This window comes from Dermacentor albipictus, chromosome 10 (genome assembly GCF_038994185.2).
Source record: "Dermacentor albipictus isolate Rhodes 1998 colony chromosome 10, USDA_Dalb.pri_finalv2, whole genome shotgun sequence".
NCBI classification, from domain to species: Eukaryota; Metazoa; Arthropoda; class Arachnida; order Ixodida; family Ixodidae; genus Dermacentor; species Dermacentor albipictus.
Window position 1 is genome coordinate 52,077,466 of NC_091830.1, and position 23,299 is coordinate 52,100,764.

Consider the following 23,299-nt stretch of genomic DNA (forward strand, 5'->3'; position numbering starts at 1 on the left):
ACTCTTCATGCTAACGCATCAAGAATCTTAAGCAGCTCACTAGACAGGCTGGATGTTTGCTCGCACCACTTAACTACGTAGTTTCCTCTCTGAAATTCCTGAGACCGATCAAAATAATGTGATCTGCAGCAAGGACCTTTTCGGCTTTGACAAAACACCTCGTTTCGACGCCACAAACGAGAAACTTGAGCACAGCGTCAAGCGAAATAGTCACTGTGAACCTGGACGTCGTAGCCATCTTTGTTTATTTGGACAGTGTCGCCAGCACAAGTGGTTTTAACGTTGCCAATTTCAAACATCTGAGCGTCATTTTGATCTGAGGCTCTTTAACATGCACCAAAATTTACACATAAGAGTTTTTTAGTAGCAAGTTCCCATCTCTGTTACTATGTCATTTTCATGTCACTCTGTATATTTGAATTCTTTATTTGCCTGCAACCATGTTTCTCTAAGATCTAACTTTTCTTAGACCTGTGCCCCTCTTTAATGCTGTAAATCCACTGAGGGTGAACATAAATAAAGTGGGAATGAAATTGGATTGTGCCACAAACAAAGACAGTACTCACGGATGATCAAGGCATTCCTTAAATTTCGGCGGGAACAGCATGGCCCCTCCTTGGAGTACCATGGTGACCTCAACCTCGTGGTTTTTCTGTGAGCATGAGAAATGAAAACGTGATGAAAAAGCTACTGCAGACAACTACTGTGGACACAGCGGGATCTGGCACACGGCTTGTCAATTTTGTAAACTGGTAGTCACGAGTAAATGACCGATTACCGTACCCGGCAGCCTGTGGAATGTTCCGTTGTAAGAAATCCTGCGCACACAACACTGAGGAGAGGGGAAGGGTGAAAGTGGGGTGAGGGGGTAATGGTGCACAATGTTCTTCTTAAGTTTGCCCTCAGCACAAGCTCCCGCAAGGGCTGCAGAAAACAGTGTCAACCTTTCCTTACCCCTTCAAGAACCACTTCTCTCTCAGCACAAGCCTTTTGCGAGATACACACGCATATCATTAATGAGGATTTAGCTCTAAATAATTCACACAAGCAGCAGCAAACTTGGAACAGCACAAACTGGCAGGCAACATGTTGTTTTTAGTTCACCTGGACTTTTTCAGTGACTCTGATGTTGCCAATTTTTCCCGCTTCGGGAACATGTCTGTGAAAACTTGCTAGAAGCAACCGTCTGGTGTTTTTCCATCTTGAGACTTACAACGGCCTGGTCGGAGATCAGCAAGAGAACCTTTTCTTTTTGCTAACAGAATTTTTCTTTTTTTTAATACTCCACACAGTATTTACTAAATTGCACTGTGCTAAACTTCCCACAGTGTTCTAAATAGGCGTGTTCGACGAGAGGTGAAATAAACAGGACACGTTCACTGTTCACTAGGCTCCGCCGAGACAGATGCTGCGGCTAAAGGGGTCACTATCGGGGTCACCATAGGGGTCGGGTGCGCTGACTGGTCAAATTCAAATCGTTCAGCAAGGGCAAATTTTAGGATCGAAATAATGAAAGTTTGGGACTATAGAAATGCATGGACATTGACCAGGAACTTTAGCAGGGATCGAATTCACCAAAAAATTGAATTAACCAGAGTCAAAAGCATAGAAGTCTACTGTACACGGGGAATGGAGAACTTGCTTTACTCAGAATACACTGCACTGACTATGATAAGGTTTCTTGCATACACAGGGGTGGGAATGCTAAAAGTGATTCTGAAGCAATGATGGGAGCAAGTACAGTTGCGTTTTAGAGCAGTTTAGAGCAGAGAAAATTGCATTTTGCAACAGAATAGACCAACACAAGCGCCGTACTGCAACTGTTTTGAACAACCTCTTACGCTGAATTTTGATGCAGATTACCCTGATACTGAAACTGTCTAGTGCATGCAAATTTTGGCAATAGTGCAAGTAGATTTTTAATTCGTGGTAGCAACAAAAACATGCATTCTGCAATAGCGAGTTCAAATTTACCATAAGTAACAATACATTTTTTTAAATGCATTTTTCTTCAATGTCTCGATAGCGTGTCTCGTAGTGAAAGTGTAATGTCTCGACAGTGCTTGGGAATGCACTTCACCAGCAGACCGTACGAAGGCCTAGTTATGAACTCCTGTAGTTTACTGAAAGCTATTTGCACAAAAATACTTTCACCCTGCCAAAAGCCAATCAGAATGCGGGGTGGTAGAAGTGTGCTTTGTAGCTGTAGTGTACTAGAATACGGAAGAGCGGGTCAAGCGGCGGCACAGTGCATGCTCAACTATGAAGCCGAAAACATTGGTGGCACTACTATTGACTAGATTGGGAAGAACATATGATCCCCGTGCCAATGCTCATGATGACAGTGGAAAAGGTTTTCAAATTATGCCGTCCAGTCGACGCGGTAACATCATCTCTGGGTCACCATATGTCACTGCAGGCCCAGAGAGCCCCCAATCGACCCTGGGCTGGTACAACGTAAAACTATTGCAATCTGTTTTTATTCCAAATCCACCACTAGCTTTGCACAATAGGTTAAAATGGCTCAAGCCTCTCCCACATGGGCCCAAAAACAGATTGGAACAGTTTTACATTACGCCAGCCCAGACAGAGACAGGGAGACAAAGACACCCGCCCGCTGAACCCACTGAAGCGTCTGCCTCCCTAATGCAGGATTCTTTTGCATTCCATGAAACCAAAGCTTTCACCATCACTTCATTTCCACAATGTAATTACTGCTACACCTTTGTATATAAACAGATGTACCATCGCGAACAAATGAAATGTGAATAGGAAATGGCAAAAGTATAACACCTTTCTTAAGTGATAACTCGCTAGCATGATTTCACGCCACTACTTACCCGGTTGACAAAGGTGGCATAGGTCTCACACTGAGCTTGAAGCCAAAATTATGCCGAAATTACACATTGGTGAAAACAGATAGGAAACAATGCATTCTAGTTAGCCCCAACTTGCTTAACTACCATATCGTCATATACTTTATCATTCTCTTTCTAAATATGGGTTTATGAGGTGGTTTCACTCTACGCAGGAAATAATCACATGAAGGCACGGTCAACATAAATTAAAATGCAAGCTATTCCGAGACTACTCCAACGTGTTATCTTGTTTCCAGTTTAGGTAAAACTGAGAACATTTGTAACAGTGGCTTAATTCAGACTTTAAAACGTACACACGGCCCAATTTTTCGCTCTCTAGGGGCCGCGAGAACATAAAAAAAAATGAATGCATGCACCTTACTGCTGCAAAAGCTGACATCGCCACAGGCATGTCTGAAAAAGCTCTGAAGGCCTGCCAATACACCTATTAGGCATATCGGTTTTTGTAACGCAACAGGAGATGGTGGGTGCCTGCGTGTATAATTAACTCTTTTGTGCTTTCATGCTTTCTGTGCTTCGAAGCCATCGGTCAGGATTACAAAGGTGGTGTCGGCACCACTGGTGACAGTGGCGAATTCTTTCAATGAAAATAACGGCACCGAACAGCGAGCATCTGAAGCAGATAGCCCTAGTGTTCCCATGATGGTGGCTGCCAGCAAATCGGCCTGTGAGAGCGCTGGTTCGAGGCTGTGATATAATCCAAACGGCAGTGGCTTTGATTAATGCAGTTTTAGACCTGCAGTCACAGCGAAAAAGTCGAGAAAATCAGATGGCGAAAAAGTTTTGCATTCTAAATTCCAGACGTCCTTATACATTGACTCTATGGGGTATATGTGGAAGTTCCACGAAGGCGTTCAAACTACCGGACATGTCCAAAAAATCGGTCGCCGACTGTAATCACTGATAAAAGGTGTTCGTTACAGTGCGCATTTGTATTCATGCCAACGGCACAGGAGCAAACCCAGAGGTCACGGTGGCAAAAAGATAATGAAGCACTGGACGTGAGGGAAAACACAGTTAAAGAAAGTTCTAGCTCGCTCAAAGTGCCCTCACGTCTACTTTTCGTCGTTTTCCGTATCCTGGCCGTTCCGACAGCAGCGATGACAGCCAGGAGTGGACGGCCACTTGCCGGAAGCACCCAAAGGTCCGGTGTTATAAGTGCAAAAATGACGAAAAACTGCGCGGGAGGCGCCATCGTACGGTTTGCGCAATGTGAACGGCTGCAATCTTTTCTGGAGAACGAATTCGCTCGCTCTTTGCATGTGTGCTCTACTGCTGGAGCACACATGCTGAAGCTGTTCTGACACAGCATGACGCAGGAACAAAGTGTTTGTATAAAATTGGCGCAGGAGGCTCACCCCTGCATATATATATAAAAAAATTTTAATGTACCTATTGTAGGAAGTTACAGTAGATCTTCAGTTAGGCCTTCAATTCTTTAAAAAAAAAAGTTCTTGCAAGGAAATGACATCACTGCACCTAATAATACATATAAAGTGAACAAAACTGATATTTATTTGGAGCAACTCACAAGTTCTAGAGATGGCATTGCATGATGAAGGTTACACCCATGACAGAACATGCATGTACTAGGAGGGTTTCAGAACTGCTGGTAAAGTAAATATGGTGAGAACAAAAGGGAATGGGGATCATACAACACACCACTCCGAAATATACCCTAATTTGTGAGTAGGAGGTTTCGAAAACTCTCGCAAACATTGTAACAATTTCACATAAGCTGTAACCTTATATATCACATTTGTCCATCTTAAATTTTATAAAATATGGAATTTACAGAACTGTAATGTATCTGTTTAGGGTGCAGGGTTATGGATTTGTAAACATTGTGCTTCAGTTTTTATTAAGCTTCCCACTTTTCACAAATATCTGTAAGACATTCAGGCCCCAAATTCTAAAATCTGCTTGGTAACATCACTAAAATATAACTTCCTCTCTCAAATGCAACAAGTTTCATTCAAACTGATCCAGACTCATACATTGTGTTTTAAACATATCTATCTGAATAAGGTAAGTGGAGTTTGCCCTGAGCTAAAGCTTCTTCTTAACCAGTAATCCAAGTGCCAGTTCTCCAAGTGACCTGAACTGCGCATTGCTTGTCTTGCGGCTTCAGCAAGCTTGCGCTTCCACTCCTCAGCGTGAGTCAGCAGCTTCTTTGGGAGGAGAAATTTTGGCAGGAAGTTTTGACATGCCCACTCGGCGAGAATCATTATGACACAAGACGCTGACGCACGTTGAGCTGTTGGCCTGAGATGTGCTTTGTCATTTTCATACTGCTTGGCGTTTTAAGGCAGCAAACGGAAACTGAAACAAAATTGAGCTGGTGGACGACACCGGAATACGAGGCTGCCAGAGGAATACATTGCACCGCCTTCCGCAGGGGACAGCAGTGCATTTGGGTTATTGGCTGTTAAAGCATGCAGTACGCATGTAATGGCCCTACACCCCACGCACTTATCCTGATAGGATTGGTGGCGATAGCTGTGAATGCAACGTGCGACTGCCCGCAAGGAGATTTGCTGGCACTGCAAGAGGAAATGAAAGTGTGTGCTGACATTTTCACATGACACAGGCAGGCAATTGCCACTGCAAAGCTGCTGGCGTGGGCGCCTACTACTCTCATTAGTGTCGGGCACTGTACTTAAAGGGACACTGAAGTGAAAAATGATTTCTTCTGCATCAGTAAATTACCGTTCTACAGCACCAAAAATGCCACTCTTACAACAATAAGACGTTTGGTTAGCCAGAAGAAGCGCAAGAACAAAATACGGGTGGCGACGCCTACTTAAGTTCCCGCACCTGGGGGCTGTGACGTCTTGGATTTTGACGGCATCTTCTAGGGCCTACTAATTATATGTAGCGGTACAGATTGACTACACTGTGTTCTAAAGGAACCAAATATTAAACATGCCCAGTTTCGGGAACCTTTATTCAGCTAACGCGGCCCAAATGCGAAAACATACTTTGGAATCCCTGACGTCACACTGACGTACCGGCACTGGGGTTCTGGCACAAAATTCAAATACTGATACTTGGACCTTCGTTTTCTCATCTAATAATCAAACTATTTTTTTTTGTAATGACTGCCTGCAGGGTTCTCAAACAATGCTTCATTAGTCTAAACTGATTGTTTCACTTTAGTGTCCCTTTAACCTTGGTGTCAAACGATAGTGTTTTCTGGGAACATAACTGGTAAAAATAAAGCAGAACTGTATTGGGTCATTTTTTTGTTTCTCTATAGCAAACACTGGTGTCAGGAAATCATATGAAGCGGGATTGTATCAGTGAGGTTTTACGGTATATATGTATCGCAAAAACACCCACCTTGAAATAGTCGATAAACTCATTCAGGGTGAGCTCTCCCTGTACGTCAAAGTGGTCCCACATGGTGAAATCACGGCCGTTGAACTGTTTGACCATGAAATAAATGAAACACACATACGTGCCTTAATTTATTTTCAACACTCGTACTCTGTCACTTCGAGTTGAGCAGAGATACACAGTGCGATTTGACATGCAATCCAATGCATGGCTAGTCGTATGAGCAACTGCATCTGAGAAGTTTTCAACAGGTTCGAACAACAACCACGAACAGCAAGAACTAACAGACATGTACAATGTACCATATTTACTCAATTTTAATGCACACTTTTTTCCATAAAGGCTCACTAAGATGACAAAATTCGCATTAGAATCGAACTGAAACCAAAACTGCTATAGGTGGTGTGAAATCCCAACCTCCCAATCTTGAATGACACCTTCCAACTTCGACGCTGTGCATTGCTGTACTGTGGGTGCCAGAAACTCCTACAAACGCTGGAAGCAGCAGTCTACTGTGGCTTGCATGCAGTAACCTTTCTTTTTTCAAGTTAGAACAAGGATGGCCGTTACAGCAAGTTCGTATTCCATGACATTTTACTGAATTAGCACAACTCAGAATGAGCAAAGAAAGAAGAGACATAAGAAATAACACATAAGGAAAAACATTTGACAGGGGGGTGCTCCCCTGTCTCCAGTTTTTGTTTTTTCTTCTGTGTCTTGTTTCCCTTTTCTCGTAATGAGTTGCGCTAATTCAAGAAAAAAAGGAGAACAATTTGTCATTTCTTTCTTTTACAATAAGAAGAAAGGGTTACCCCAGTGTCCACACTAAAGAAGACAAGGTAGATGTACATGGTTGATCAAGTGATTCAATGATTAAATGGCTATTACCGCAGTTTTGCACACTAATTCACACTAAAAATGAAAAACATTTGACAGTAAAGTCAGGGTGTGCATTATGTGTAAATTTTGCCTTGAGATGCGTCTTCAGGGCAGCGTGCACTGTACTGTTGTGACGCTCCACCTCAAGGCAAGGTTCTCTGCCATCAGTGTTTCATTATCTCCCAGGAAACCCCACCCCCTCCCGACCCTTGCTTGTTTCAAGAAAAGCCACCCAGACAGCACAAGGCCTGTACACTCCGCTTTGCAACGTCATGCTTCTAGGGCTGACCGCCATAGAATCTAACGGGGATGTTACTCGGTAAGCTGCGATGATTTTGATGTCCTTGCTTTAGTCATGCTGGACTTGGCAACGGAAATTTCAGCCCTAGTGGCATGATACTCCTTTCCTTTGCAGGTCACGATTTCGGGTTTAGCAGTAGTTAGCGAATAGGGCACGTGGTGTTGGCAAACTACAACTCAAATCACAATGAGCTGCGCTCAAATGGCGGTCCAGGTGCAGCAGAAGCTCAAGATAAAGCTGTATTCACAGGATGGAGCAAATCGCGATTTGAACTTGCGGGTTGCGTATAAGGTTATCATACGCCAACCATGCCCGTAACGATCCCTCATTTCGACAAAGTACGACATGGTGGAGAGTCAATAAACCATAGGGATTAACGGCTTGGTTTCATTTGCCCATTCGCACTGCCCATGTGAGGGCTGCTTCGTCCGCACTGTCATCCTCTGTTGTGTAAATGCTAGCTGGGACGAGAGTCAATTCACATCACATGACTGATTTGTCCACGATCATGTTTTTGTGTGAATCCAGCATTATCAGTAGGTATCATCAAAGAGGGGGGGAGGGAACAGAGCTGCTGGCTGAAGACATGATGTGGACGAGTTGTGGGTCCGTGACTAGAGACTGCATTTGCAAAGCTTTGAGTGTTGTTATATGCAATATTTTTATGCTGGATTATAACTGCAGACTTTTTCTTTTCTTTCCCGGTTTACGTAACTGGGGGTGAGTTATACACGGAAAACACAGCACATGTTTCTGTTGTCTCTTCCTCATGTTTGATTCACTTATTTCATATCTTAATTTTATCATATATCACATGCAATTACAGTGAAACCTCATTAAACCGTACTTGGCCAGAGCTTGGGAAAAGTATGTACTAAACGGTAGTACTGCTTAACCAAAATAGCATGAGATTGCCCACTTACGTGTCAAAAACAGAACTCAGAGAGACTGTGATGAAAGGGGAAAAAAAAAGATGCAGTATTTATTCACTTCCCGCGACAAAAGTGGTATTTTCGTTTGATGCCGCAGCGGCCTAGCAGCGACAACAACGGCCTCAAACTTACTGAAGCTGCGAGCCAGCTTTTCAGACAGCCCCCTCTTCTTGGCAAACACTTGCATGGCAGATTCCTCGTTGGCATTATGTTATGTATTCTTCGTGCACGAGCGCGGTAGTGCTGGAGAAGTCGCGGGGCGCCTTTTTCATCGCAGGGTGCTGTTCTCGTCGCGACGATTGCATTCATGAGGCTGACATAACGTCCAGCTTCTGCCACTGTCAGGCCTGAATTGCCCCTGCTGTCGCTTTCCATGTCATCCTCATCACTGACGCTAGTCGACACTTACGGCAACAACGGAGGCAAAGATGGCGAAAAGTCGAACCTCATAACCGACATCTCTTCGCGGTGACAGCAGCGCTGCCGAACAACTTCTTCGCACTCCAAATGCCACACACCGTAGTCAACAGCAGATCCCTGTCGCATGCCAGCGCCGACTTCTTCGTGTCAGGTTCGATGGCACGAACGATGTCTAATTTTTCTTCTATGCTGAGCACACGGCATCTTTTCTATCCAAGCTTCGGTATGACGCGAGTCCTTGATTGCATGACGCCACAACACTCTTTGGCACGGTGCCGAAATGATGTTGATGTGGCCTCACGCGCCAACGCACAGGGCACTTGGAAGCCGTTGTTCCAATCTCTGAGGCTTGTTGTTCTGCCAGGCTGCCCAATGTACACGACGCACGGCCGTGTTTGCACGACAAAAAGTGGAAACACTATGTGCTAACCAATACGTACGCAATAAGCTGGTGTGGTTTATGTGGATACAAAACCCTTGATGTTCAACAGCCGCCGAGTCGGGGATTTGACTTTACTACTTTTAAAACGAAACTACCGTTTAAGCGGGTACGGTTTAACGAGGTTTTACTGTACGTCTACCCTGCAACGCCGGCGGCCCTCGTATCCTTCACAAGTCTCGGTAGCCATGCGTATGTCTTGGGCAACCACTTTTTTGCACCAGGGCCTCCAAATGCTGCTCAACATGCTGCTGTTCCTGGCGGGCATGATACAAATCGTGCATTAGGATGAGATGGGCCTTGTGAGCTTTACCATCTTGCCGTATCTGGCATGTGCTTTGGTGAGATGAACTTACTATGTGTCGGTCCTCTACTTGGGACGTCAATCGCGTGCAGCCTTGGCTCGCTTACGTTCCCTCCCATCAGCATCGACAGCTGTCTTGTGATGCAGTGGCATGTTGCCATTATGAACACCTTGCACACAACAAGTTACTGTGCTGCGCTAGGACTGCATCGACGGCGGTGCATCAACGTGGTCACCACAATGTTGTCGCATTTAAACTAATGCCAATATTCTTCACCTGTGCAAACAGTGCAGAACACAGTGTAACTTTTCTTTTTTAATTTGTCACCAACCCGTTAAGGGCTTATTTTTGGTATCATATGCCCTCGTAATATTTATTGCGACCGTAGCGCTTACGTGATGTGGACAAGGAAGAAAAAGGACGGGTGCTAACATTCAACTGAAATGAAAGTTAGCACCCATCCTTGTTGTTACTGCTTGTCAACCAAGCGCTATGCTCCTAATAGCTGTATCAATCCAACTAGCCAAAAGTCTGCATCCCTAATAACACAGAAATGTGCCTGATGATAGGGTGATAAATCTAATTATATAAAAGTGGTGACCACAGAATGTTTATCTCCAGAGGTGGGCTTCGATGACCTGAAGTAATCATGATCCGTTAAGGGGCTGACACTACTTGATACTATGTCTTCATTCATTCTACGTATGCTAGAAACTTAACCAGAACATGAAAAGGCAGCATCTCTAAAATTTCACTAGATTTAGCTAGTATTCGCAAGCTTTGCACGTGCTAGCCTAAATATCGAATACCCTGCCGCACACGAGCAAAACTTGACCCTAACTGCCTGATGCCTTAGGTTTTAATGGCATTTCACGCGCGAACAGACAATGAAATTTACTCTATTGTCATTTGCAGCCTCATGTGGTTGCCACAACTCATTTGGCTATATATTATATTAAACAGTACTGCTAATAGGGCTTAAGCAAAGAAACTTATATTTTATGTGTAACGAAAGTAGCTTATTGTAATCCTGTTAACTAGACCTTTCCTTGCGGTAATGCCTGTAAAGGTGATGCAGGTAAATAAACAAATGGTGGTGTTAAAAATCATAATAATCCTGTACTAACAGCCCCTATAGAGGTGCACCAGAAGAGTGGGGGGAGGGAAGGGTGAAATAGCCTTCTCACCTTGATCTTCTTTGCAGCAATGGGCTCAGAGAAACCAAAGAACGGCAATGCCAGGTTGACAAAGCTGTTCTTGTACAGCGCCAACTTGTCGTGCCCTTGTACCAACTACGGAGTAGTGACAAACAAACAAAACAGCAAGAATGTTATTGTTCCGGAATAAATGAAACTCAAGCAATTTGATTTGTTATCAGGAGTTTATGGGATGGCAAAAAAGTGAAGGAACCCAGAAAAATAAGACTCTCCCCATTCCCCATTTTTAAATCGTGCATGTACAACAACAGCAGCAGCAACAACAACAACAACAACAACAACAACAACAACAACAACAACAACAAATCAAATCAGTGTTTGCCTTTTCTGAGTCAACTGTCATGTATTTGGCACTTTAATTAAACTACAGTACTATGATCCCAGAAGAAAAGTTAGTAGCTGAGTGGCCAAGATGCAATTCTGAATGACAGATATACATGAGCAAAATGAGAACAAGGTAAACAGATATACATGCTCACTCATGCAAACGAACATATGCCTGAATAATTAAACATATTATTCATCCTTAGTATATGGTGGCTCCTAGTAAGGTAAACGCATACAGATGAACGTGTGAATGCACAAGTAATTAGCAGGATGCCTACCAACTTGACATTTCAATGTTTCCCGAGTTTTCCTGGTTTTCCCCGAACACCTTTGCAAAATTCCCTGACTGACACAGAACTTTGTTTTATGTGAAGACAAGTTGACACCACGTCGCCCAATGAGCAGGCATGTAAAAAAGGAAGACTTAATCCAGTTTGAGTAGTAAGGAGCAGTGTTTATTTTATTCAAAAAGAAAACAGAAAGGAGGGGTTAGTAAAAAGCACAGTGAATGAAATTTCTTCTTAAAAATGGTAAAACCCATTGCAAATTGAGTCGAACATTCTCGAATATGAATAAAAAGGAGACGCATACAGAAGCAAATGTTTTCGAATATGAGCTATTTCTATCAACTGATAGCAAGCTCATTGGTATGAGGCCTGAACTTTGTCACAAGTGAGATTCTCTCTCAACATTTGGTAAGTCAACCTCAACTGTCCCGACATATTCTCAGTCCCCGCACGATGCCTCAGTGTTGCATTTCACTGCTTTTAAGAGCTTATTTGGTTTGTGTGAGGGACAGCTGCATCTGAGCATCAGACAACACTGTTTTTTGAGCTCAAGCTTTTTCAAAGAAGTGACAGCATGCTTCGTTTCCCATTCATTCCTCAGTGCGACGGTTCTTTCTGTTCTCGTCCCCGTCTGCCGCGCGTTTGCCTCGCCGACCATTTGAGGCATCCTATTGGTCCCTTGTACAGTCAACATTAGATTTTTCGACTTCCTAGGGGTTGCGAAAACGTCTGGAAAATCGGGCAGTCAGAAAAAATTAATGCCTGTCTTTTTTTGCCCTCAAGGGCTCAAATTGCCACAGGCACGTTCAAAAAAAGCTCTGAAGGCCTGCCAGTACACTTATTGGGCATATCGGCGCTCGTACTGTGACAGGAGATGGCGGGTGCATGCGTGTATAATTAAGGAATACATGCTGTTCCCAAGACAATTGCCCTCTTCCCACGCTTGTCAAGCTTCACCGCAATACTTCCTGTATGCTTCACCGCGTAACATTAGAGTGTTTTAGTCGAGCGTGTTTACGCATCGCTCAGCAGCTGAGCGGAGTGGATGCGTGAATGCGCATGCGCCGTCCGCTTAGCCTTAAGCGGGCTAGCGGAGCGAGGAACACAGTTTGCTTAGAAGCTGCCTGAGAGGAGCGTGCTGCGCAGTGCTTTGGCTAGTGTTGGCTATCCAAGGCGTTCTCCAAGAAGGCGCTTTATTTTCCATTGGATAAAATGGACCGGTAACGCATTACAAGCACACGCAGAGATACTTCACGGACAAATAAGTTTTATATATATATATATATATACACATACAGACGTTTTACTGTATAAAAGTGATCAATGGGTTTTTTTATTTTCTTTCATTACCCTGAATTTGGCCAGAGGGCGCCGTAACTACGAAAGGTCCACTCCGCTCCGCTTAACGTATAACTAAAACATGAAAATCGCCCGCCGCTCCGCTTTGGCTTAGTGGGGCCACTCGGAGTGGAGTGTACCCTAAAGACGCTCAACTCAAACACTCTATCGCTTTATTATAGCAAAGCTGACTTTCAGGAACCTCTGTTATGCAACGCAGTGCTTTCCGAGCTTCGAAGTCAATCGCGAGAATTACAAAGTCGGAGTCTGTGCCATTGCTGTCAGCGGCGTATTCTTTCAATGAAAAACACAGCACCGAAAGGCAAGACGCTTAAAGGGACTCTGAAATGACTATGATGATTCCGTACAAACACACTGAGTAGTTACGGTAGCTTCCTATGATCGTTAATTGACGCCTCTAAGCGCTGCGCGTAAAGCCTGTAATTTATTATAAGGTTTTAAAAACGTACATCGCTACCGATCGTAGCACGTGACTTGGCTGAATTTTCAGCCGCCCCTGACCATTTGATGCAAGTACCGGACACGCTTGGTGCTGCGAAAGAATGCTCGCAATGCTTTGCTGCTTCGACTGCCAAGTGGCTGACGGAGAGGTTGGAGAGGCTTCGCGTGCTTGCTCTTAGACAACCAGAAGTAGACGACATGATGTGCCATCATGACACAGAGCCAGTGAAGGTGGAGCTTAGCCCTGATCACTCAGCGAACAAGTTCAGGAAAAAATTCATGCCTACGGAGGAGGGTAACTTGTAATCGTTCGTAGCCCTCTTAATATGAGATGCTTCACACAAATTGGGGTGCGAATGCTTAACTGTAGCTGTACCCTACGCATCTACAAAATTTGGCCGAGCAGTGTCAGGGTCCCTTAAATAGCGAACATTGAAGCAGAGGCCTAGCGTAGCCGGCTACGGCTGCCAGAGGAGAGCGCCTTGCGAGTGCCGGTTTGAGGCGGCGAGATAATCAAAATGGCGGTGGTGGTGGCTTTGATTAATGCCATTTCGGCCCTGCGGTCACTGAAAAAGGTCCTCAATATCGGATGACGAAGAGTTCTTGCGTCCGAAATTTCAGATGTTCTTGTACACTGACCCTATGGGATACGTGGTGGTGCCGCGTAGCGGTTCAAATTACCGGTCATGTGTGAAAAATCAAGGGTCCGGAAAATCAGTTGTTGACTGTACACTGGCAACTCCTCCAGCCAACGACACGGCATCAAGGACAATTCATTACGATTCTTCTCTGCTACTTGAGCCAGCATTAGCGCAACTTAGGTTTCCTATCAATAAAATTACACATATCTTTCCCTGATAGAAGCACAAATTCCGAGTTTTCGTTGAGTACTTCCAGACTATTCGAAATCCCAGAGAATTCCCGGTTTTCCTGGTTGGTAGACCCCCTGAATTAGTAAGACATTATTTGTTACTGGTAAGAGGTGGATTGAAAAGCTCAATTGGGGAGAACATTAGGTGGACATAGAAAAAGAAAAGATCACAAACATAATAAAATGTTTTATCCTCTCCCTCACTAGCAAAATGCCACACTAACGTAAATAATTTAGACAGAGATATGCATTCTCTTGTTCTTTTCATTTTTTTATTCAGTTACCATGTGACGACTGAAAGAAAAAGATTATCACTACGAGTGAGACGGGGCCATAGAAAGCACTGACTTCTAACTACTCATAAGCTTTTACAAGCGTGATCAGTCATTTAGGATGTCACATAAATACACACGGAACAATCTCAGCATACTAACACAGCAAGGAAAGAACGTTAGAACAATCAAATGGAAAAAAATAAGCTTCACACATGAAAGCCCAGATATGGATTACAACACACAGAAATGGGCAGGTAATGTCGATCTAAAAAAAATTCAGTAATTGAAAGTTGGTGCTGTTTGTGTTGCTCTTTACGCTTGTGCCGCTAATTTGTTGCCGTGATGTGATACTAGCATCAAGGAATGGGACACCGAACGACGATGACACCACATGGCACTGTCACCACAGCGAGATCAGCACCATGCTCCTTTGTTGGCACGAGATGAAGGCACCCTCCTTTTCATGCCCAGTCTCTTGGTGCTCGTATTGTGTAATAACAAAAAAAAAGCCCCAGGCTATGTGCTCGTTACAATTAATGAGCGTCTGACCCAGACCCACTTTACCTTGTAAAGCTCAAGGCAGACGAGACCGGCCACCAGGGACGTGGTGGTTGCAATGGCGGGGATGATTTTGCCCGCAATGAGCTTGCTGTGGTGCCGGTCGGCCAGCGGGATCTCATAGTTGGAGGCGCGCAGGTTGGACGCTGCCACGATGAAGTCCATGTGGAAGTTTGTGTCGTCATCCTTCTCGAACTCTAGGGGTGTCACACTCACTCCTGCCAGTGACGACAGTTGAGGCAGCTCCTCGATCAGGCTGCTGAACCGATCTGGGTCTTGGAAGAGCAAGTGGTCAAGCAGAGACAATTAACTCGGGGCTTGAAAATGATTACTGGAGTTGAACCTGCTTGTATCCAACCCAGACGTACCATAGTTATATTTGTATATAAGGTGAGGTTATTTCCGCAAGTTCTTAGCCTCAAAGTCACCTCCCGCCTTAAGAGGTATTCACGCGAAGGACATTTTCGCGGGAGACATGGGTGAAGTCAAGTGACGTCAGCTGTGGCGAAAAATTCCCTGTAGACATTTCCCGCTTACATGGGCGAGACAACTGGGGAGAGAGATCAGTGTTAGCGGACTACTCTGGCAGCTTCTACTCTGAACAGCACTCAATTCTTCATATTCACATTGATGTACACTTCAGATGTGGTGTACCAAAGGCATGGAAATTGTTAAAAAATAATAAAGTGGCATTGTTGCTTAATTTGGCCACTGCTGTGGTGCACATGAAAAGTGGATTCGCAAATGTGACAGGTCTTCCAACCACAACAATGAAGTGATTGCGATACAGTTACCACCCTCTGGAGCAGCAACTTCGTCAAGGTGCCCAGACACCAGCACGAAATTCTGTTGCCTTTCCTGCCAAGCAGGGATCGTTTGTTAAGTCTGGATAGAAGGTCCCCTCTGGAAAGTGTGTGTGTGTGGGGGGGGTGATAGGTCATCAGGGAGACCCGGGCCTCCGCGTGAAATGAAACTCGTCACCTCATAAGCAAAAGAGACATACAAGCACAAGGAGTGAAGCCCCCATTCCTCTCTCGCAAGAAATATGCACTTGCTCTGAAGCAAAGAAACTAATCTCCTTAACATTTTGTCACAGGCAAGCATAAACATTATCTATAAATTTGACACTCTGAATCAGGCAAGCGAGGGTAGTGTCAGGTTTTTTTTTCTCACTTGAAGCAAACAGGGAAATTTGCTTTTGGATCCACGCAGAACTACTGAGTTTGGAGTGAACTGTGAAGTGCCACTGGTGCGCGTTTGGCACAGAGAAATATGAGGGCAATTGTTCTAATCTCGTAGAGGAGCACTGTGGGCGAGCCTCATCCGTTTCCTATATCAACGATCTGCAAACCTCTCTTGAGTGCCACTTTGCATAGCACCGGACAACGAAGAACAACACTGTGGCCGTATAACGTAAAACTGTTCCATTCTGATTTTGTTCCAATCTCCTGACGTCAAATTTACATAACCGCCGATGCAAGCATCAGGCGGTGAGATGCAACATTGTTTGAACATCCAAATCAAGTGCCCTCCATGTTTATAGGAGGTCACTTTTACTTCATTTCAAAGCGAATAGCATTGCCTAGCTTGACTCGTTTTTCTTATCTAATTGGCTCAACAAAGGTGAGGAGGATGCAGAAGTAGAGAGGGTTTCAGTGGGGCTGGGATAGCGCAGTGAAAGTAGATCAGTGGATAAGGAGAACGGTGCCGGCATCAGCGATTGGTCCATCTCTTCCTTAGCTTGCGGTGGCTGCTCGAATATCGCGACAGCATGCAATGGAAGGATAAAAATAGTGTTGAAACAGATCCTCAGTGAAGAAGACCGGGCAGAGTGATGTCACCGTCAGGGGTGGGATTGCCCAAAGTCATTTTGGAGCAATTTTTTTAGCAAATAAAACTGCGTTTTGGAGCAGCTTGGAGCAGGCCAATGTGAATTTTGGTGGAACAATGGAATGAGGAATATGTCAGTGCACTTGGAAACCGTGATGCAGTAGAATAAACCAACACCAGCGCTGTACTGCAACTGCCATAAGCAACGCCTTAAGATGAATTTTGAAGCTGATTATTACAATACTGAAAACACTTAGTACATGCGAATATTGGCAATAGTGCCTGTAAATTTTTAACTTGTGGTAGCAATCACAAAAAAACATGCATTCTGCAATATTGGGTCCGAAATTACAAAAAGTAGCCAAGGACATTTTTTACAAGCACATTGTTCATTCATGTCTCGGCGGTGTGCGTGTAGTGCCTGGAAATGTGCTTCACCAACAGACTGTACGGAGAAGTGAGAGTTCTGCACTTCGGTGGTTTATTAGTGCAACACTCCAGGCGTAGTTCTGCCATCATCGTTCTAGCAGAGATCTAGTGTTCTCTGCTGACATAGCCCATTGACAACGTGGGCGGAGCGTCGCTATGACCGCTGATGAAGCACTATAAGAAATGGCACTGAAAAAAATCATTACTACAATATCGCGGCCTTAAACTTGTTCCTTAAGAAAATGCTAAAAAACATACCGAACGTTTGACACAGCATGCAGATCTGCAAATACAGAAATGCAGAGCACAGCGAAGAAGCAAGCTGACGAAGCTACGTTTCCATGTATTTTGCAAAGTATGTGTACTTTATTGCACTTTGTCAGGGGTGAGAGTGACACTCTGCCTGCATTATCAATGGGATTGCAGCTGGCTGTGAACGGTGGATGATAAGAATGGCACAGAATGAAATGGAATTCGCTACAAACTTGCGGCCTTGTCAGTCGGGGTTTCGAGATATGCGGAGTACGGCGCTTAAGTATTTCGCGATAAGTGCTGAAAGATACACGGAGTTGACACCGAGCCAGGGAGAAATTTTGACTTGATCTATATTTCGAGATATAGGAACTCAAGTTAACGAGGGCTTACTGTGTACACCATATTTATTCTACTATAAAGCAGTCCGTGGTCCATATTATAAGGTGATGGTGCAGTTGAGGGACCCAAGAAAATGAACTTATCTATGTGCACTAATATAAAGTGATACAGCAGACTTGTGCTAATTAAACTCTGGTTAATTAGACTTTTCAGTTAATTCAATCCCAGCCGAGGGCTCCGGTTGGTGCCAATGCATTTCTATAGGCCAACACTTTTTTCATTTCAATCCTAAATTGGCCTTCGCCAGATAATTTGAACTTGACCAGTCAGCGTGCTCCTGACCCCTATGGTGACCCCTCAAGTGGTAGCACCTGTCTCAGCGAGACAGTGAATGCACTAAGGCCACGTCATCTCTTCTTGAAGACACCTGTTTTCGGCCTCCCTAGGAAGGTTTTGAAGCAATAACCATAGCTCACAATGTTTGATTATGGTCAGTATTTACCAGATTCTAACAAGTGCCTTTTTTTTTAACAAAGAATACCGGGCTGGAAATTGCGGGGCGGCGCAGTCGGGCACTGAACCAAACCAACTTCGCAATGTTCGTATGTTTTGCCATTTAACAGCAGTGCGCTGCAGCGAAAAAAACAATGTGGCGAAGCTGACTTTAGGAAACTGGCTGCCACTGTCCAACAATTTTCTCGTTAAAAAAATAGGTGCACGTTAGATTTCTACTTTGTTTAGAACCTTTAATGCCATTTATATAGTTTACTACTTTGGACATATAGAGAGGGGACGCACGTTTGATTTGAGAGCGTGTTAGAATCAGGCAAATACTGCCAAATGAATCGGCCGTCTGTTCAGTGCACACATGTGAAGCAAGCTTCACGGCAGTGCTGCTGTGAAGCTACACTCACATGTGTGCACCGTGCAATTAACTTTTGATGATAGTAGCGTTTCGTTCATGTCAATCTTTTCACCTGGTAGTGCGTTTGCACACTAGTTGGCTATGGCTGGCAAACAACTATGCCGACCATTTTATCGAATGGTGCAAACCCAAAAATAAAGTCTTGCTGCAAAACCTCAACGAAACCACAAAAAGTGCATACACTTATGCCAAAGCTGTTAGTTTGTTAGAATTGAAAAGCAGACAAAAATGTTGGACATAACGAAGGTATTTTCGTGTTGGCATGTCACTTTGGTATAATGTTGTTTGATTGCACATAACAGGCAAAGTTTTCGCTGATGAGAGGACCCTGCGGTATAGCCACTACACAGCCATACCTTGCAACCGCAGCCACAGATGTGAGCACAACTCACGATCGCGAACGTACCAGCATGCCCTCCAGTATCAGATGATGGGTCGTTCTCGGTAACCGAAATTCGCACGGCTGACCGTGGCCTGAACAGGGGCACCGTAACCTGCCCGAGGATGCGACTGATTTCATGTCTGTCCGTGCAGTTGGCAATGCCATAGACGGTTGCTCGCAGGTTGGCCGCAGCCACAATGTAGTCCATATGAAGGCTCTGTGAACCACACAAGTGCAAACATGCAAAATAAAAGAAGAACACTTAAATGAGGCAGAGATCCATAGGGTAATGAAAACTTCGAGTGATTAACAGTGGCTGAATTAAGGCAGCCTCAGTATAGAGTTAATGTTTCGAGATTAGGGGACTAGTCTTCCTTTGAGCAACTACTTTTTGGCAAAGTTTATTTTATTTGTGACACCCTAAGGTGCATACAGTACATTATAGAGGGAAGGGACGAAAGGGTGAGAATAGAATACAACATAAAAAAAACAAAGTACTGAAAACCGTAATGATATTAACAGAGATGCAGCTTCAGCAGCAGGACATCAATATAGTAACTACGTACACATAGGTTAAACATCAATATGAAGAAGTCTGTAAAATTGGTATTTTACTTCGGCGTATTGAAATTCAACCTTTCTATGCAAATATGTACAGCTGCCCATGGTCTTTTCTTACAAGAAATGGACTGAAAAATTTCAAGAATCATCGGGCAATCTGAAAAAACAAATTTCAACGAGAGGAAAAAAAATCGTTTTGTTGAAATTGAGAGCGACAACCAAAATTGCAGTTTCATGTCGTGTTGATGATATCTTCACATTGGCAGTACAAAGCAAAGCCTATGACAATTTCGTGTATACTTCATCCCCGTGGCTGATAGTGTCACCTGTAGAAGGATGACGCCAGCATGAAGAATGCAGGCCGAAGGTTGAGAACACTTCTGCCTCTCGCTTGAACGTATCTCCGAAACATAAGACTAATGAATAAAGAGCATGTAAAAATAGCACGTATTCAAAACTCAAGACTATGCAACCTTCAGTGCTAAAAGCACGGGAAGACTGCTACACAAGTAGTCTGGTCATAGAAGTCACACTTTGTGCCTTTGTACTTCATGTAGTTACTAGGGGAGTGTGAATACCAAATTATAAACTTCAAATTGAATCAATAAAAAAAAAAGACGAATATTGAATGGAATACAGAATATTAGAAGAATTTTCACAAAATCTAATGCTTACAAATTTCGCGCAAGAAAACTTCAGTGCTGTACATGCTTGGGAGTTTCCCAGCATTATATAGAAAGAATGTAGCAAGCTATTAGTAACTAATGCACGCAGAAATCAAGATATACAGTACGGTCTACTCTAATTAAAGGGACTATCAAATAAAGGGACCCCCAAATTAGTATGCAGGCTCAGTTCTAGTACATGAACGTCTGGAAAATATTTTTTTGTTAATAAAATTTTGTTGCAAAGAATCAAGGTTTCTTTTTCTCTCTGAAACCAATGAATTCGTGACGTTCCATCGTATCGAATACTAGTAAGGTTCTCAGTTTAATAGTGAACCTGTGTTTTGCGGCAATCTTTTTTTTATTGCATAGAAAGTTTTGCTTTCTAGTTTTTTCCCAATACACTGAAGGGCTGTCCCAACCCTATGGTTGTCGAATTATCGTAAGGCCCACCTGTGCGAAAGACAAAAGGACTGTGCATCACGTAACTCGATCACCATTCCAGGCGTAGCCAGCGTCGAGTGTAAAGAGCATGCACTGTCGGCACCGTTTCATTGTCAGCTTTGGCACTAATTCCCACCTGTATGACTCTGAAATCTATGGTCATGGACAACTTTCTGTGGCCATGAAGGGAAAGCTATGGGGGCATGGCTGCTGCCCATGTGCTACCATGCCAAATAGTCCGGCAGCATTTGACTGTGCTTTTGGCTGCTCGGAATAGATGCTGGATGGATGCAACTTCCATGTGCGACGGTTTCATGCTTGCCCAGATGTGGAAGGGGAAAGCGTCAAAATAAGTAATCTTTTGCACTCAATGGTGTGTTCTGTTTTATTTAACTGTTGCTAATAAGGCGCACATGTTTTTCCTCTTCCCCAGCCTAACCTAACGTGTATTAAAACACAGGACGCTCTTCACGAGTGCTCTCACTTGTGCGTGCTTTGCCTCCATAGCTACCCCTTCTAGCCACAGAAAGTTGTCCGCCAGAATAGGAGTGTCACAGGAAGTTTGCGAGACGCATGCGAGAGAACGAATGCGAGCAGTGAAAGAAGCATTTGTAGCTTTCGTTCTCAATTCGATCTCGACCGAAAGTCCTTAATGGCGCTGGTGCATTTATATGGGCCGAAACTTTCGTTATTTCATTTTTGAAATTAGTCTTGCTGAATATTTAGAATGTGACCTGTCAGCATGCACATGCCCGATCCCTATGGTGACCCCCGGCCTCATTCGTCTCGGCAGAGATTAGGGGACAGTGAATGAACACATGTTCCAACCCATCGGAAACGTCTATTTTCGGCCTGGCCTAGGTAGATTTTTGGGCAGTTACGGTAGCTCACAATGTCTGATTATGGTATTTACCTGATTCTTACGTTTTCTCCCCTATGCAAATTGCTCCGATAACAGCGTTCGCAACGTTTTTCTGCTTTGCCGCATAACACAAGTGTATTGCGGTGAAGCTGACTAGAAAAACGGCAGCCACTGTGCAATACTTGCACAGTGGCTGTTGTTCCTTTCTACTGCTAAAAAATTGGAGCGCGTTACATTTCTACCTTGTTTACGGACTTTAATGTTATCTCTACGTTAAATTTATACTTTGGACACGCAGAAAGCGGATGCGCATTTGATTAGGGGACACATTAGAATCAGACAAATATTGTCCAATGAATCAGTAGTGTGTTTTGACGTTTCTTTTGCATCTTGTTTAATTCGACACGCCGGATAAACTGAACGATTTCATCGGTCATGTCAGGGTCTAACTAATGAAAGTCGACTGCATAGGCATTTAGCAGTGAAATCATATAGTGATTTGTTAGGCATTACAAATACACACAGCAACCAGTGAAGTTACGGCCCTAGCCTATGTTAACCTAAGCACTTTTAAAGAGAATGAGATCCCAGATATTTACGTTGACTTTATATGTGGTGACCTTGATGGGCAGGTGTAAACAATGAAGGATAGATCAAATAGCTTCAAATAGATTGAATAGTTTTATGCAATGGCTGCCAAACTCGGAAATCTGCCAGGTTGGAGTATTTAAAAGCAATTTTCGAACGATGTGACAGCCAATGTGCAAGTGTAAGTTTAGAAATGTTATCAGCAGATGGCATTGGGTGTTCAATTTAGAGATTTGATTTTAAACACTTTTAGCTCATATCTGAAGAATGTTTGCACACACATTCCGAAACCTATGCACCTTGAAGCAGCACAGTGGCTGCATTCCCACCTTAGATTCTGCTGAACTGTAGCAAACAATATTCATTATGGCAGCGCAAAGTATCCAATGAAAAAAAGAAGAAAAAAAAAGAAGTGAAAGCAGGTGGGAATGTGCTGTGCATTGCTGCTCTTTACATACAGGAGTGTTTCACGCTTTTCTAGGCATAAACGAATCTGAAATAAGCAGTTAGGGTCCTGAACTGTTCATATTTCTTTAGCATTTATCATCGTAGAGCACAAATGTGACAGTAGAAGCTCGCATAATAATTTCGTCGGAGGGCACCGCAGTGCATACAATATTTGGTAGCCCATGGATTAAATAGCTAACTCTCCCCCTTTCCCAAATGAGAGGACATAGACTAAGTCGAGGGTTGAGCAAGGGCATTTAAAACTTTTCAAGGAAGTGATGAGCTGTGACAATGAGATAATGGGGGCGTGGGGAAGGGTATGCTGCAGGTTCTTCCAAGAGGTAGGGGCAACAAAAACCAAGAAGGTTCTTCATGTGTAACTAAGCCTTGTCGATCTGGTGGGCTTAGTTTTTCCAAAAAGCGGGATGTAAGAAGAAATAGGAGGTGGTGAGAGGAGGTGAGGAAGAGTTTGCTGGAGGGTGGTGCGGGTTTGGGAGATTGTGGGAGTTGAATACATTCGGACAGAGAACAAGCACAATTTATTTTTAACCTGCTCAATTATTCAGACAAACCTGCATCGCTGCCACACATTTCACAGAACAATTACAAAGCGCCAGCCAAAATTCCAGTCGTCACACGGATATCTCATCACCATTTATTTCTACTTGTCTTTGGTGCCCATCATTCTAGCTGTTTAAGGAAGAAAGCTGGTCCAGTTGGTGGTTATTCGTATAAAGGGACGT

The 23,299-nt window shown here is 43.8% G+C and overlaps 1 protein-coding gene across 1 annotated transcript in view; it reads right to left on the reverse strand.

Moving 5' to 3' along the window:
- The window catches only part of LOC135907653 (ubiquitin-like modifier-activating enzyme 1), a 93,634-nt gene that overhangs the window by 12,031 nt on the left and 58,304 nt on the right, over nucleotides 1-23,299 (reverse strand). Inside the window, exons 21-25 of the mRNA XM_065439348.2 lie at nucleotides 19,014-19,206; nucleotides 14,836-15,104; nucleotides 10,682-10,786; nucleotides 6,222-6,305; nucleotides 567-652 (exon numbers count right to left, since the gene is read on the reverse strand). Coding sequence (XP_065295420.1) covers nucleotides 567-652; nucleotides 6,222-6,305; nucleotides 10,682-10,786; nucleotides 14,836-15,104; nucleotides 19,014-19,206 — 737 coding nt within the window. The remainder of the gene's footprint in view (nucleotides 1-566; nucleotides 653-6,221; nucleotides 6,306-10,681; nucleotides 10,787-14,835; nucleotides 15,105-19,013; nucleotides 19,207-23,299) is intronic.